General features: G+C 49.0%; 1 protein-coding gene across 1 annotated transcript in view; it reads left to right on the plus strand.

Moving 5' to 3' along the window:
* SH3BGR (SH3 domain binding glutamate rich protein) overlaps positions 1–13,614 on the plus strand; it is a 31,856-nt gene extending 18,242 nt beyond the window's left edge. The window contains exons 4-7 of the mRNA XM_049785408.1: positions 3,849–3,923; positions 5,169–5,261; positions 12,020–12,151; positions 13,186–13,614. Coding sequence (XP_049641365.1) covers positions 3,849–3,923; positions 5,169–5,261; positions 12,020–12,118 — 267 coding nt within the window. The 3' untranslated portion in view covers positions 12,119–12,151; positions 13,186–13,614. The remainder of the gene's footprint in view (positions 1–3,848; positions 3,924–5,168; positions 5,262–12,019; positions 12,152–13,185) is intronic.
* The last annotated feature ends 648 nt before the right edge of the window (positions 13,615–14,262 follow it).

Below are 14,262 nucleotides of genomic sequence, written 5' to 3' on the forward strand. Positions count from 1 at the left end.
AAATTCTTTGTTTGTTTGGTTTTGGGTCACACCTGATGGCACTCAGGGGTTACTCCTGGGTCAGAAACCGCTCCTGGCAGGCTTGGGGCACCATATATGATGCCGGGAATGGATCCTGGGTCGGCCATGTGCAAGGCAAATGCCCTACTGCTGTGCTATCTCTCCAGCCCCCTGCTTAATCAATTCTGTTGTATCTGAACCACCTTTTTTGGGGGTGCTTTTCTGGGCCACACCTGGCAGTGCTTGGGGGCTATTCCTGGCTCTGCACTCAGAAATCACTCCTGGCAGGCTCAGAGGACCCTATGGGATGCTGAAGATTGAACCTCGGTTAGCTGCATGCAAAGCAAACGCCCTCTTCGCTGTGCTATCTCTCTGGCCCCATGAAATACAGCCTCTTTTTTTTTTTTTTGGCTTTTGGGTCATACCTGGCAGTGCTCAGGGGTTACTTCTGGCTCTACACTCAAAAATCGCTCCTGGCAGGCTTGGGAGACCATAGAGGATGCCGGGATTCAAACCACCGTCTTCTGTATGTAAGGCATGCCCTACCTCCATGCTATCTCTCCGGCCCCTCATGTGCTCACTTTCTTCCTTACCAAATACACACACACTCACACACTCATTCTCTCTCTCTGTCTCTCTCTTTTTCTCTCTCTCTGTCTCTCTCTGTCTCTGTCTCTCTCTCTCTTCTCTTCTGCATGTAAGGCATGCCCTCTCTCCATGCTATCTCTCCAGCCCCCAATTACTGCCGCTTTTTTTTAAAATTTATATTTTTAGGAACCAAAGAGATAGTACAATGGGTAAGACTCTTGTCTTGCAAGCAGCTGGCCCAGATTCGATTCCTGGTATCCCATAGGGTCCCCCAAGCCCTCTGGGAATGAGTGGACAGGGGGACAGGGGAAGGAGAGTGTTTCCTGTCCTGCTCATGGATGCTCTTTTCCTTCCTTTCCCCTGCAAGTGGAAGCCAAGGGTGGTCAGGTAAGGTCAGCCAGCCGGGGAGCCTCTGGACAGACACGCTGGACAGAGCTCCCTGCCTGCATGAGATTGCAGAGTGTGGAGAGTGGAAAGGATCCACATAGGCTCTGTGCTCACTAGCTGGCCCTGTTCATGCTAGAAGCACTGGTGCCGTGAGCTCTGCTGGGTTATGAGTGATTCTGTCTGAGCACTGTTAGATGGTCCTGAGAGTGTCCTTTGGAAGACAGACCTTTGACTTATGGCAATTAAATGATCTGTCACCAAGTCAAGTTGTTGTAAGCAGCAGTCAGAAAGTGACTCTCTCAGGGCCGGAGCAATAGCACAACTGTAGGGCCTTGCTTTGCATGTGGCTGACCTGGGACAGACCCGGGTTTGATTCCTGGCATCCCATAAGGTCCCTCGAGCCTGCCAGTAGCGATTTATAAGCACAGAGCTAGGAGGAACCTCTGAGCACCGCTGGGTGTGGCAAAGAAAGAAAGAAGGGAGGAAGGAAGGAAGATAGGAAAGAAGGAAAGAGGGAAGGAAAGATGGAAGGAAGAAAAGAAGGAAAAAAGGAAGGAAGGAAGGAAATGGCTCTCTCCCTACTGAAAATAGATCCCTTGATCATTCTGTTGGCAGCTGAGGCTTGCAAAGCCATATTTGGTATTAGAAGGAGGGTGATTTGCTCCCAGAACCTGATGCCTATGTCATGCAGGCCCGACCCAGCCAAGCTTGCTGCGAGTTTTCCCAGGAGGATTAACATTGAGCCAGCACCGCCTCTGAAAGTTCAACTCCTGTCCTCTTAGAGCGCTAAGTCACCTTTAATCAAAAGCAATAGAATTTGTGGCCCCAAACCCCCCCCCCCCCCACACACACACACAGTCAAATGCTACATGCCACAGAGGTCAAGTCTGGTTTTAGCAGCCATTTCTGATGTGTCTCCTGGTCCTGAGGAATGCTAGTGCTTACCAAGCTTTTTAATTAGCGCGTGAAGTGAAAAGCTCCCTTGAAACCTTGGATTCGGCCAAGGTCAAGCCGAGGTGCTGGTTTCCAAGTGTTTCCCGTCGGCATACAAAGGCAGACTCCGCTCCTAGACTCCAGGCCTAGTGATTGTTTATAAAAAGCTTGGGCAGGAGCCAGTGGGCTTGCCAGAAAAGGGGAATTCAGGTAGCATTGCCACTATTCCTAATGACACCGGTGTCGGGTGGCCCTAGGAATGGAGTGGAGCACAGCCAGGATGGCGTTTGCCTTGCACTCGACTGACCAGCACGGATGGTGGTTCAAATCCTGGCGTCCCATATGGTCCCCTAAGCCAGGAGCCATTTCTGAGCACAGAGCCAGGAGTAACCCCTGAGTATCACCGGGTATGGCCCTCAAACCAGAACCAAACAAGCAAACAAAACAAAATAAAAAAACAGGAGGGAGGGGCCCAGAGAGATAGCACAGTGGTGTTCGCCTTGCAAGCAGCCGATCCAGGACCAAAGGTGGTTGGTTCGAATCCTGGTGTCCCATATGGTCCCCCGTGCCTGCCTGGAGCTATTTCTGAGCAGACAGCCAGGAGTACCCCTGAGCACTGCTGGGTGTGGCCCAAAAACAAACAAACAAACAAAAAAACACATGAGGGAAATTTTATTTATTTATTTATTTATTCATTTATTTATTTTTGGATTTTGTCCACACTGGGCAGTGCTCAGGGGTTACTCCTAACTCCAAGCTCAGAAATCTCTCCTGGCAGGCTCATGGGACCATATGGGATACCAGGAATTGAACCTTGGTCTATCCTGGGTTGGCTGTGTGCAAGGCAAATGACCTACTGTTTTGCTATCACTCTAGCTCAAATTTTAATTTTTTTTATGTTTTGGTTTTTGGACCATACTCGGTGGTGCTCAGGACTTTCTCCTGGTTCTGTGCTCAGGAGTCACTCTTGGCCCTGGTACCAGCTGTGTGCAAGGCAAACACCCTCCCTGCTGTGCTATCTCTCTGGCCCCAACACAAGTGGGATTTTGAGGGTGTATTTATGGTTTGTCTCCATGAGATTGAGACAAACTTTGTAATAGAAATGGGCCTTTTTGGGGGTCAGAGTGATAGCACCATGGGTAGGGCATTTGCCTTGCAGGCAGCTGACCTGGGTTTGATCCCTGGAATTGAATAGGGTCTCTCGAGCCTGTCAGATGTAATTTTGGAGCTCTGAGCCAGGAGTAACCCCTGAGCACTGCCGGATGTGGCCCAAAAAACAAACCAACCAAAAAAATAAATAAATAAAAAGGGCCTTTGTAATAAAAATGATTTTATGTTTCCACCAGCTTTACTGAACTGGGCCTGATATCAGGGGGTGTTGGTTCCCATGTGTCTTAAAGCTCTGCGATCTGGACACAGAGATTTTCACATCTGTCATGGACTGTCACATCTTCATGTACTTATACACTTTCCCTCTTGTGATGAAAAAAAAAAAAGAAAAGGAAGAACTGAAGGGTTTAGGCGGTTGGGAATGGCTCCCTCCATCCAAGGGGCACAGAGGGGTATGGGCTGGAACTATGACTCCGTGGGATGCCATTTTCTGGCCTGGTTCCTTTGCTGCCCACATGAGGTGCATTGTGGGGGAAATGCTGTGAGGGAGTTGGGGGGGCACAGATGGGTATCATCTGAGTGCTTCAAGGATGCTGAAGTCCTAGCTATTGTTCTCAAGGAAGTTTCTTGATTTTTTTTTTTTTTTTGGGCCATACCCCGTGATGCTCAGGGGTTATTCCAGGTTCTGCACTCAGAAATTGCTCCTGGCTTGGGGGACCATATAGGATGCTGGGATCAAACCACAATTCGTCTGGGTCAGCTGTGTGCAAGGCAAATGCCCTACTGCTATGCCATCGCTCTGACCCAGTTTCTTGATTTCTATGTTACAGGTGTCAGAATCCCAGGAGGAAGCAGCTGACCTGCCCAACGGCGATGCCACAGAAGAGACACAGGGTTCAACGGAGGTGAGTGGCAGCACCTGGGGTGCCATGTGACTTGGTTCCTTCTCTTATAACTGTCTGTTTGTCTGGCAATCATCTGCCCACTTCTCATCCATCCATCCACTCATCTGTCTAATTTATTCACCATTTATGATCATGTATGTATGTCTGACCCCTATAGTCTTTACAAAATTTTCTTTTTTTTTTTTTTTTTTTTTTTTTTGGTTTTTGGGCCACACCCGGTGACGCTCAGGGGTTACTCCTGGCTATGCGCTCAGAAGTCGCTCCTGGCTTGGGGGACCATATGGGACGCCGGGGGATCGAACCGAGGTCCGTCCGAGGCTAGCGCAGGCAAGGCAGGCACCTTACCTTTAGCGCCACCGCCCGGCCCCCTTTTTTTTTTTTTTTTTGTTTTTGGGCAGCACCAGGTAAAGGTCAGGAGCTATTCCTGGCTCTGTGCTCAGGAATCACTCCTGGCAGGCTCAGGGAACCCTATGGGATGCTGGGGATCAAACTTGAGAAGTCCGCGTGCAAGGAAAGTGCCTTCCCCACTGTGCTATCGATCTGGGCCCTGGCTTTATAGTCACCCATTATTTATCATTTATCTGTGCATGTATGTATGTATCCACTAACGCATTCACCAATCATTTATCCACATATGTATGTGTCATGTATGTATTAGGTATCGCTCTAACCTTTAGGTCAGAGCGATAGTACTATGGGCAGACCACTTGCCTTGCACGAGAATGACCTCAGTTCAATCCCCAGCAGCCCATATAGCTCCCTGAGCACAGAACCAGAAATAAGTCAGATTATTTCCTGGTGTTTTCCAAAAAACAAAACAAAACAAAAAGACAACCCTAAACTATCACTTTAATCTTTCTGTTACCCATCATCCAGCATGCCCACCTCTCACCTAGCCGTCTCTTCCGTCTAAGATGACAGGACAGATTCTTTCTCCACACAAGTCATAGAAAGCAAACATCGCCTAAATGTTGATTCCTTTGGGTTCTTCTTCATTAGCCTTTGGTGGGTCCATTGAAATCCCTCACCAAGGAGTTTTTAACTCTACCAAGCATGTGAGGTAGATCTGTTGGCTGATACCAACATCCAAATGCAGCCCTTCAGGTTGACAGTTCCGTGAGCCGGGCTCTGAGGAATGCACACACAGGTCTTTGTTGGCCTGTTTCTAGCTGTTTCTAACATGGCGACAATGTCTGAGCTTTCCTTGGGAGTCTCCCTGATGTTGTGGATTTTCCTTATGAACAGGGAACAGAGAATGTGGAAGAAAGTGAAGAAAAGGAGGCAGAAAAAGAGGATAAAGAAGACGCAGATGACCTAGCAGAATCCCAAGAGGAGAAAGTGAGTGAGTGGTGTCTCCATTTAAGTTCCATCATGGAAGTTTCTCCAAATGGTTGGTTTGGAGCCATAACCATTTATGGAGCTTCTGGGGTGTCGTGTCCAGGAGTGTCTGGGGGTGCAGTGGTGATTGGGAGAGTAAGAAGTGGAGACCAGGCTGGTTCGATGGCAGTGGTTTTTCAGAACTTATTAACATTAGTATCATACAAGTTGGTATATAACCCCCCCACTGTTCAATTTGACTGGCTTAAAAAAAAAAAAGAAGTGGAGACCTGAGCACAGGGTGAACAAAAGCTCCCCCTGAATGTGACAGGGACAGACTCAGATGTGGGAGAGCTTGGCAGGAAGGGCCCGGAAGTGGTGCTCAGGGCAGGTCAGTTTCACCTTCTTTGTAACACAAGGACTTTGTCCTGGGCCCTGAGCAATGACAGACGTGCCCACCTGTTTGGGGGTGTGTGGGGCATCTTTGTGAGAAACCAAGAGGAGCTGAGGAGAGAAAAGGGGTCATGGCAGGAAAAGTGACAGCAGCTCCAATCCTGTCGGGGAAGGGTGGCTCAGTGGTTGCCTTGCATGAGTTTGGTTCTGGGTGCAATTCCTCCAACTTTCCCCATTGTCAGGAACTCGCTTTCCCCCTGAGGTCAAGCAGGAACGACTTGGCTAGACGACTTGGCTAGAGAGGGTTTTTTATTTTCTTCCTTTTCTTTTCTCAAGACCAAGTTTAATAGAGAAACAGGCCAGGGGCCTTACAAGCAGAAATTGTTAGTACTAACAACAGTCCTTTCAGCGAAGCTGTTTGGGAAATCCAGCCAGCATCTGGGAGAAAGTCAGGAGAAAATGCCAAGAGAAAATGGCTACAGGAGAACTAGCCAACCAACCAATCAACCCCTGCTGCACTCCAGGTGGGGGTTCTTATACCCCTTGTCCCCCACAACTGCTTCAATTTTTTTCTTTGGTTTTTGGGCCACACCCGGCGGTGGTCAGAGGTTATTCCTGGCTCTGTGCTCAGAAGTTGCTCCTAACAAGCTCAGGGGACCATATGGGATGCCAGGCAAGTGCCTTGCCGCTGTGCTATCACTTCAGCCCCACAATTGCTTCTAAATGAATTACCAGGGAATTTCTATTTAGCAGATTTCTCCATGCTTGAAGGGACAGACCCCTTTTAAAGAAATTGAAATCCCGGGCCTGGAGAGATAGCACAGCAGTTTTTGCCTTGCAAGAAGCCAATCCAGGACCTAAGGTGGTTGGTTCGAATCCCGGTGTCCCATATGGTCCCTCGTGCCTGCCAGGAGCTATTTCTGACAGCCAGGAGTAACCCCTGAACATTGCCAGGTGTGGCCCCCCCAAAAAAAAAGAAATCAAAACCCCAGACCCCATCTCCTCCTATAAAAACAAAATAAGCAACAAACCAATTGGGGGAATGCTCACCCCAAATGATTCAAGACCTAAGATCAAATTCTAAAGGAGTTCCAAGTCAGAGGTCAGAGGATAAAGGGAGGTACACAGGGTGTTAGCTTACACCTTATTTTACCCAAAACAAGTATCACCCCTGATTTCTTCATATCTGTTTGTTTACAACTTGGTTTCACCCAAAACAAAGATTGTCTTCTATGTCAACCTGGGTGGGACAGGCTCAGGATAGCCTGAGATGAGATATCTGTCCTTACTCTGCCCTTACTGCCCTACCTGCGGGTGGTCTTCGGTCTCAATAAAAACAGTTCTGGTAGGCAGATTGCTGAAGATATGCTGTAGAAGATGGCCAGACTATAAGAGTTTCACCCTCAGCCTGGTTTGGATATTTCAGGCACAACCCTGATTCAGACTTGTTCACTTGGGCTTGGGGATGTGACACCTGGGGTGATTTTTACAACTGGTGCTCGAACAGTGACCTAGAAGGTAGAGGGAGATGGTTCTAGAAGGACTGAGATGAGATGATGGAGGACCATCAGACAGTTGTGTGAAGGGTGTATATGATGAGTCTAGATTGTCAGTGAGTTGTTGGATGACGGATGGACTCAATGGTCTGATGGTAGACCATCAAATTAATTGGGTAATGTGCGAACTTGGTGGGTTGAGACTGTCATCAGTGGAGACTTAGAATGCCATATAATCAGGTGTTGGTTTGTAGTACTGTACCCCAAACTAATGTAAAGTCACATACTAGGGTTCCTTCCCAGGAGGCAGCTTGTGGTCCCCAGTTCCAAGAAGATGGATTGGCCAAGACTGAAAAGGGTCTATACACACATAGTGGGAGCACACAGAGCTGGTGTGTGTTTAATTTGTCTTAGGGAGTTTTTTGGGGGTGCTCAGTGGTGCTAAGTGCTTACTCCTGTATCTCCACAGTTATCTCTCCTCATGGGGTCAAGGGATCATATGAGGCACTGGAAGATTGAACTCAGGCCAGCTCTGTGCTTTGCCAACTGTACTATCTCTCCAGTCCCTGTCTTAAAAATTTAAGCCCGAGAGAAAACAGACCATCTTGGTGATAGGATTAATGCTGCAGTTTTTGTTCTGAAGAAAGACATTAATTTTAGTCATGACCTAGAGTGTAGACACTCAATAGGCTTTTGTGGCAGCCTGCGTAATTCTGAAAGAAAACAGTGCCTAGAGAATCCTGGGCAGCCTCATAATCTTGTTGTTTAAATAACATGTCTTTGGTCATTTGATCTTTTTATGAACCCCCTGACACATTTTGGTAGCATGAAGGAGTCATACATTGAGATTTGGTGTACTTCTTTCTTGAGAGACAGACACAAACATTACGATCCAACTAGAAATCCACTCTCCCTGGAGACTGAGAAGAAGGGGGTGATATTAGGGAGAGTTCCTCATTGGTGCTGAGGCTTGAGGATTACTTCTGGGGACACTTAGTCCAACCCTGCAGGCCTAAAGGTTTGAGGTTGGTTCCTGCGACCTGGAGGGACACCTGCCATGTACACTCAATCCCTCTGAGATATCTCCCAGACCCTGTGATTATTATTTTGTTTTTGGGTCCCACCCAGCTGTCCTTAGGGAACTCCTAACTTAACACTGAGGGTGGCTTCAGGCAGTGCTCAGAGGAACATGTAGGACCTGGGCTTCCCACATGTACAACATAGGCTCCTGACCATTGGGCCAACTCTCTGGCTCCCGTTTCCTATTGTTACTGCTCCTTTTATTTTTCATTGTTTGTTTTATTTTTCTGGACCACATCTTGTAGTCCTCAGGGGTTACTCCTGGCTCTCCACTCAGAAATGACTCCTAACAGGTTCTGGGATCCATACGAGATGCCAGGGATAGAACCCAGGTCAGCATGTGCAAGGCAGACTCCCTCCCTGCTGTGCTATTGCTAGGCTCCATTGTGATCCCTTTGGTCTTCTTTGGAAGTCTGCAGATAGGTTCATCCTGACTGTGCTCCTCTCCTTCCCCCCAACGTTAAACAAATGACACTGTTCCTAGACATGCTTAATTGAATTCAATAAGCAAAAAGGAAAAGCCAGACTTCAGTAAACAAATTAAGCGTGGCGTCCTAACCCTGTTTGTGAGCTTTGGAGACTGAGCTCAGAGAGGGAGATGGATGGATGCTGAGGAGTAACTCAGGGTGCCTGAACAAAGAGTCTATTTTGGGAAGACAAAAGAAAAGAAAACAAAACAAAACGAAATGGTCCAGACAGGGAGCCTCTCCTCACTTCTCTTTTCCTGCTGTCCCCAAGGTAGCTGGGCATCTCCTGCCATGGGCAGAAAGGCTGGTTGGGGACTGGGGTGACAGCACAACAGGGAGGGCCCTTGCCTTGCACTTGGCTGACCTGGGTTTAATTCCTGGCATCCCATAGGTTCCCCCAGCACCTCCAGGAGTGATTCCTGAGCACAGAGTCAGGAGTAAGCCTTGAGCATTGCCATCGTGGCCGCCAACCAACCAACCAACCAAAACTAACAAATAAACAAAAACCCAGAAAGGCTGGTTGGACCTTCTCTCTGACCACATAGATTTCTCCAGGATCAGCCTCACCCTGGCAGCTGAATCCTCGGGGGTGGGGTGGTATAGGGTGGGGGGAATAGGCTTTGTTTCTGTGTATCTGTGCTTTACATTGAGAAATCAACTTTATTATTTATTTATTTTTACTTTTTGGGCCTTACCCGGTGACACTCGGGGGTTATTTCTGGCTATGCGCTCAGAAATTACTCCTGGCTTGGGGGGCCATATGGGGTGCCGGGGGATCGAGCTGCGGTCCGTCCTAGGTTAGCGTGTGCAAGGCAAATGTCCTACCACTTGTGCCGCTGCTCCGGCCCCATATTAAAAAAAAATCAACCTTAGTTTTGCTGAGCGGAGGGAGTCTGGGGTTCTTGGCTATCCGTAGTCCTTTCTCCATCACAGATGGCCTGGTCACTTTTTTTTTTATTTTATTTTTCTTTTGGTTTTTGGGCCACACCTGTTTGACGCTCAGGGGTTACTCCTGGCTAAGTGTTCAAAAATCGCCCCTGGCTTGGGGGGACCATATGGGACACGGGGGGATTGAACCGTGGTCCGTCCTACGCTAGTGCTTGCAAGGCAGACACCTTACCTTTAGTGCCACCTTCCCGGGGGCCCCCCGGTCACTTTTTATTTCTGGTTTTCGGCTCATACCTGGCGCATTCAGGGGTTTACTCCTGGCTCTGTGCTCAGAAGTCGCTCCTGGCAGGCTCAGGGGACCATTTGGGATGCCGGAATTCAAACCGGAGTCCATCCTATGTTGGCTGTGTGGAAGGCAAACTCCTTACCGCTGTGCTATGGCTCCAGCTCCTGCCTGGTCACTTTTGAACTCACCCCTGCTTTTTCCCAGCTGGGCCGGAACCAAGTGGCTTTCTCAAGAGGCAGAGCCGGGCCTGTGTGCCTGTGCGGTGACCAAACCCCACGTCAGGCCTGAATGGAGGGACAGCGTGGCTGTCAGGCCAGCAGGTTGTTGGGCATCCTGGACCACCAGGGCTGCTTCTACTTTGTCTACTTCCTGCCACCTGCACCCCCACAGCCAGGGCTGGCACCTGTGCTAAGGCTGGCCACTGGCCACGTGGGCTCATATTTCCGGGTCAGGTTCACCACCAGGAACATGTCTGGACTGTTCCAAGTCAGCTTCATTGGGAGATTTAATTCCAACTTATTTTCATTTTGTTTTGGGCCACACCTGGTGGTGCTCAGGGGTTACTCCTGACTCTGCACTTAGAAATCACTCCTGGCAGTGCTCAGGGGATCCTATGGGATGCCAAAAATTGGACCTTAGAGGCCAGATCAGTGGCGCAAGTGGTAGGGCCTTTGCCCTGCATGCACTAACCTAGGACGAACTGTGGTTTGATCCCCCAGTGTCCCATATGGTCCCCCGAGTCAGGAGCAATTTCTGAGTGCAGAGCCAGGAGTAGCTCCTGAGTGTCACTGGGTGTAGCCCTAAAAGCAAAACAAACAAACAAACAGCATGCTACTGCATGCAAAATGTGTGCTCTGAACCATTGCTCTAGTTTAGAACCTTTCTCTGGAGAAATATGACAGCAGGCAGGGTGCTTGCTTTGAGCCCCTGAACACCTCCAGGAGCGATTTCTGAGCACAGAGCCAGGAGTAAGCCCTAAGTACCACTAGATGTAGCCCAAAAAGCCAAGAGGAAAAAAAGACTTAAACATCAGAATTCTTTTATTTTTTTGGGCCTCACCCAGTAGCTCAGAGATTACTCCTGGTTACTCCTGGCTCTGTGTTCAGAAATCGCTCGGGGACCATATGGGATGTGGGGATCAAACCTGAGTCTATCCCAGTTGGCTACATGCAAGGCAAACACCCTACCACTGTGCTATGCTGTGACCCCTAGAATACATTTTTAAATTATCTGTCATCTTGCACTTGCTAATAGTCATTCGTCTTTCACTCAGCATTTAGTGAAAACTTACAAAATGTCAAATAGTATACAAATGTATATGATAGCAGAGGTAGCAACAAGAAGAGTTGAATAAGAAATTGTATCTGGGGCAGGAATGGTGGCACAGCGGTAGGGCATTTGCCTTGCATACGGCTGACCTAGGACTGGCTGTGGTTCGATCCCAGGCATCCATATGGTCCCTCAAGCCAGGAGCAATTTCTGAGCGCATAGCCAGGACTAGCCCCTGAGCGTCATTGAGTGTGACCCCCCCCACAAAAAAAAGATATTGGACCTTGGTTGGCCGCATGCAAGGCAAACACTCTTCCTGCTGTGCTCTCGTTCTGTCCCATCATTTTTGTTTGTTTGGTTTTGGGGCCACAGTCAGCAGTGCTCAGGAATTACTCATGGCTCTGTGCTTAGCAAGCTCTCCTGATGGTGCTCAGGGGACCCTATGGGATGTCAGGGATTAAACTGGTTGGCCATATGCAAAGCAAACGCCCTCCCGGTTGTACTATTGCTCCATCCCTGTGTGTTTGTGTATGTGTGTTGAGGGCATTGTTGTATAGGCTGTACAGAGGTGCATACACACACGTTATATATGCTCTGTGTTGTAGGTGTGATGCATAATGCGCATGCTGTACATTCTATGTCACATGTAGTATCACAGTGTGTGTCACAGTGCAGTGTTATATGTAGCATGTATGTAGCATGTTGTGCTGTGTTGTGTTATAATCTGTGGAGGGCATGTTTTGTGGCCTGTATGTTGTAGGCAATGTGCTGTACGCATGTTTTTTGTAGTCTGTACTCTCCGTGGTGTGTATTGGGGGGTGGTATGGGAAAGTGCACTCTAGTTGAAGACAAGACATCCTATTTGCGTCTTAATGACAATTTACCCTCTTGTTGAACCAGACAGAGGAAGTCACCGAGGAGGGAGCCGAGGGGGAAACTGAGGCTGGGGATGAGGATCCGGAAGCAGCAGAGGAAGGTGAAGAGGAGGAAGATTCTTAGCCGAATGCAAGCTCCATGTCCTGCTCTTTCCAGGTAATCTGGTCGGGACTGGGACTTGCTCTCTGGGGTTTGGGGTGTAGCCTGTGCCCCTTTTGGGTCAGGGCACCCCTTTCTTCAGCCACAGGTGGGTGGGCCCAGGGACCTCTTTTGAATCTTGGGTTCACCTGCTTTGTACCCACTTGCAAGAGGAGGAAGGCGTGTGGTCCCAGAGTGCATGAGTCCCACTAGTGTGGAGGAGCCAGACAGGTCCCCGAAGACATGTTGGTGACAGAGCCTCGGAGACTGCAGGCCAGGGCCACCCAGGGCTGGGGCCATTCAGCCTGGAGCCGCTCCACGAGTTATCTCTGAGTACTGCCATAAAAGAAAAAAGAAACTGAGCACTGATAAAATGAAAACCTGGGAAGAGGCTAGAGTGAGAGCACAGCGTTTGGGGAGGGCGCTTGCCTTGCACGCAGCTGACCCAGGTTCAATCCTCGGGATCTCATAGGGTCCCCTGAGCCTGCCAGGACTGTCCCTGAGCATCGCCAGGTGTGGCTAAAGAACCAATACAACAACAACAACAACAATAAAAAACCAAACTTGTGTTCTCAGTGCACTGGGACCACTACTGCCCAGGAAAGCCCCTTGTGATCTGGGTTAGGAGTGGACCCATTCTCTTGGGCCCACTCCTGTCCTGATACAGACTTGAGGCACTGAAATGCCACTGGGGTGTGGTCCCATTCCAGAAGTTGGGGCTCACTTTGGAAAAAGAAAATTGGCAAGTTGGTTCACTGTCCTCCCCCCACCCCCCAAAAGGAAATCTGTACAAGACTCAAAGACTATTGACATCCGTCTCTAGTGACTCTGTGTGTAGAATCCGGTAGAAACCACGCATTTTCTAGGCGGCATGTTTTGGGCCACACCTAGCAGTGCTCAGGGATCACTCCTGGTGGTATTCAGGGAGATGCAGGTATCTGTATTAATCCCGGTGCCATGCACACACACATACATGTACACTTACACAGACACACGGACACACACATGTCTGGCCTCTCATGCTCTTCTCTGGTCTTTCCTCTTTCTTTTAGAGACCTAGGACCCGAGGTACTGACCATGGTCTCCCCTGTTTCAAAACAAACTCAACAGAGTGCTTGGACTGGAAGCTGGCACCTCTTTTTCTGTACATCCGAGGGTTCCCCAAGCAGAGGCAGCTGCCGCCGAGGGTCATCCTTCTTTGCAGGATCCTTCAGCCCCAAGGAGAAAGTTGTGACAAGGCACTACATGACATGCCCTGACTTTGGTCTCTGCTTTGAATTTCTGTGCGTGTGTGCTTTGCCGCAGACCTTCTGATGAATACCCTGAAATCACAGTTTAAAAAAATAGAGCTCCTGTGATGTAACAAGTATCTTTCCCCCTTTCTCTTAATGTGCCTTCATTTACTTGTCTCCAAATGAATAATTTGAAAAGGGAGAATTTTCCAGAATCTGAATCCCCAAATAAAGATCAGTAGCTAATGTCCGGAGGCTCATTCATTTTTACATTGATGGCTGTGTCTGTGCTCCCCAGGTCTTGGAGAGCTGTGGAGTGGGGAGGGAGCCCCCAGAAAAAGGGAACCACCCCTACCCATACAGTGGGCCACAGAGATGGCACAATAGTTAGGGAACTTGATTCACACACCACTGACCTTGTTGGATCACTGGCACCACCTAAGGTCTCCTGAGCCCTTCAGGAGTGATGTCTGAGCACCACTGGGTGAGACCCAAAAATAACAAAACAAAAACTACCCCAAATCATGAGCTGGCTGGCAAGAAATTTGGAGGTTAGGACTCAGGAAAACCCACATGAGCTTTTGACAGTGGGACGCCTCTTTTCTGCCCCTTGTCCAGGGGTCTTGACTCTGTCCAGGAGAAGTGTCTGGAAACAAAAACATCTCAGGAAAGATGCAGAGAGAGGGGAGAGAGAAGAGATGTTGGAATGCAAGTCACTACCAGGCATCGAGGGCACTTTGGAAAATCAAGCAGAGCAGTCACACAACCAGAAGAGACAGGCATACCCCAGGTAAACTGGGGTGCGCACCTCATTTCGTTTTCTGGAGTTTCCAGGCTGCTGCTCGCCCTGGCTAAGCACTAGGTAAGGAAAGACGCTGTGTTAACCTGATGGGCCTG

The sequence above is a fragment of the Suncus etruscus genome, chromosome 13 (genome assembly GCF_024139225.1).
Source record: "Suncus etruscus isolate mSunEtr1 chromosome 13, mSunEtr1.pri.cur, whole genome shotgun sequence".
Classification (NCBI taxonomy): domain Eukaryota; kingdom Metazoa; phylum Chordata; class Mammalia; order Eulipotyphla; family Soricidae; genus Suncus; species Suncus etruscus.